Source organism: Oryzias melastigma, unplaced genomic scaffold, assembly GCF_002922805.2.
Source record: "Oryzias melastigma strain HK-1 unplaced genomic scaffold, ASM292280v2 sc01938, whole genome shotgun sequence".
Classification (NCBI taxonomy): domain Eukaryota; kingdom Metazoa; phylum Chordata; class Actinopteri; order Beloniformes; family Adrianichthyidae; genus Oryzias; species Oryzias melastigma.
The window spans coordinates 3,491-5,966 of NW_023418516.1; the positions used below are offsets into that span (position 1 = coordinate 3,491).

At 36.4% G+C, this 2,476-nt stretch overlaps 1 protein-coding gene across 1 annotated transcript in view; it reads right to left on the reverse strand.

Moving 5' to 3' along the window:
• LOC112138837 (cyclin-dependent kinase 12) overlaps positions 1 to 2,472 on the reverse strand; it is a gene marked incomplete at both ends in the record, with an annotated part of 4,584 nt that extends 2,112 nt beyond the window's left edge. The window contains 4 exon segments of the mRNA XM_024261494.1: positions 182 to 352; positions 428 to 567; positions 643 to 819; positions 2,456 to 2,472. Coding sequence (XP_024117262.1) covers positions 182 to 352; positions 428 to 567; positions 643 to 819; positions 2,456 to 2,472 — 505 coding nt within the window.
• Positions 2,473 to 2,476: the final 4 nt, after the last annotated feature.

Genomic DNA, 2,476 nt, shown 5'->3' on the forward strand with positions numbered 1-2,476 from the left:
GCCTAAAAAAGTCTAAATAAGCTGCTTTTTTTTTCCAAAAATGACATTTTTTTTTTTACAGATTTGGTTTAAGAAATGTAACTTTGATAACATTGGGTCATTAATAACAATAAAATAAAATGACACGTGAGCTAGAACGACTTTTAAACTGAACGTGAAACCCTCCGGAACAGGAACTCACCTTTATCCTTTTTAAAGTCGAGTGCGTCCTGTTTGTCCGTCACAATCTCCTTCATGTTGACAACACTGCGGTGCTTCAGCTGCCGTAAGATCTTGATCTCTCTTATGGCTGTGATGGGGAATCCTTCCTTCTCATTGTCCAGACGCACTTTCTTCAAAGCGACCAACTCGCCTGACAAAACAAACAGAACGTCCCATCAGTCATCACTTCCTGATGAGCGGTGACATGAAGACGACCCGTCCTCACCCGTGTCTTTGTCCTTCGCCTTGTACACTTGGCCGTAGGTGCCTTCTCCTATGATGCCGATAATATCAAATTTGTCTACACAGCGTTTGCCCCAGTCACTCAGGTTATGCTTACGCTCGCCATATCGAGGGCAACAAATCCTGGAACCGAAAGGGAAAGAAAAACGTTAATCGTATGATCGGGTATGGAATGGAGGTAAAGACAAAGATCCTGACTTTGGTCTCTTCTTGAGGGTCGTTTGGGTTAACAGTGGAGGAGGCTGGCGAACGGGGGACTGTGGGGGGGAGGAATCTGCTCCTGCCAGGGTGGGGGGCAGAGGAAGGTCGATGATAGACGTGCGGCTGCGAAGTTCTCGGTCTTTTCTCCTCTGAGGAGGGGTGGACTTCTTTGGACTGGAAGAGACAAAAATGAATCAACCTCAAGTGTGACCAGCTAATAATGTGACTGGATAATGGAGGCTTTTTATTTTGTTTTTATGCTATTTTGGAGGTTCGCTAATATTTCAGCTACATGCTAGCTGTTGTTGCTAATTTAGGCTTTTTTGGTATTTATGCTATTTTTAAGTTTAGCTAATATTTCAGCAACATGCTAGTTGAAGATGTTTTTGTTTTTATGCTACTTTAGAGTTTAGCTAATATTTCAGCTACATGCTAGCTATTTTTGATAATTAAGGCTTTAGTTTTTCAGTATATTTGGGAGTTTGGCTAATATTTCAGCTAAGAGCAAGTTGTTTTTGCTAATTTAAGATTTTTTTTGTTTGTTTTTATGCTATTTTAGAGTTTAGCTAATATTTCAGCTACAAGCTTTTGATACTTTAGGCTTTTATGCTATTTAGGAACTTAGCTAATATTTTAGCTTTATGCTAGCTCTTTTTTAATGCTAGCTAGCTCTTTTGGCTAACTTTGGAGGTTAGCTAATATTTCAGCTACATGCTAGCTGTTGTTGCTAATTTAGGTTTTTTTTGTTTTTATGCTACTTTAAAGTTTAGCTAATATTTAAGCTTTATGCTAGCTCTTTTTTAATGCTAGCTAGCTCTTTTGGCTAACTTTGGAGGTTAGCTAATATTTCGGCTACATGCTAGCTGTTGTTGCTAATTTTGTTTTTTTTTGTTTTTATGCTACTTTAAAGTTTAGCTAATATTTAAGCTTTATGCTAGCTCTTTTTTAATGCTAGCTAGCTCTTTTAGCTAACTTTTAAGTTTAGCAAATATTTCAGCTACATGCTAGTTGTTTCTGCTAATTTAGAAAGTTTTTTTGTTTCATGCTATTTTAAGTTTAGCTAATATTTCAGCATTATGCTAGTTCAAGATGTTTTTGTTTTTATGCTATTTTAGGAGTTTAGCTAATATGCAGCTACATGCTAGCTGTTTTTGATAATGTAGGCTTTTCTGTCGTTTTTAGGCTGTTTAAGTTTAGCTAATATTTCAGCTACGAGCTAGTTGTTTTTGTTCATTAAAGATTTTTTTTGTTTTTGTTTGTATGGTATTTTAGAGTTTAGCTAATATTTCAGCTACATGCTTTTGGTAATTTAGGGTTTCAGGCTTTTTAGGAATTTAGCTAACATTTTAGCTTTATGTTAGCTCTTTTTGCTAATACCTTTTTTTCCCCTTTTCATTTTTTTAGGCTATTTTGCAGTTTGCCTAATATTTTAGCTTGCTATTAGCCTTAGCGTTTTTAGCTGTTGCTTCAGCATTTTTAGCGATCAATTTCAGCATCTTAGCCATCAGCACTAGCATCTTCAGCGGCCACGTTTAGCTTACAGCATTCACAGTAGCATTATAGCAGGTATTGCTATGTATCTAGTTCTAATAATACTTCAATGTGTTTATTTGTGTAACATCAAACAATATTTCTTTAAAACTTCCTAAACTGCTGATTGTAAAATACTTTGAGTAACAAAACCAGAACAATCATATTTTAAAGGTAAACATCCAGACAATGATTAGCATCCCCTTCCTGAGGAGAAATATTCATAGATTTTAGTTTGTCATTTCTAAATTCCTATGTCTGACGGCCGTTTCCTCCGTACCTGTCCTGAGCATTTCCCAGC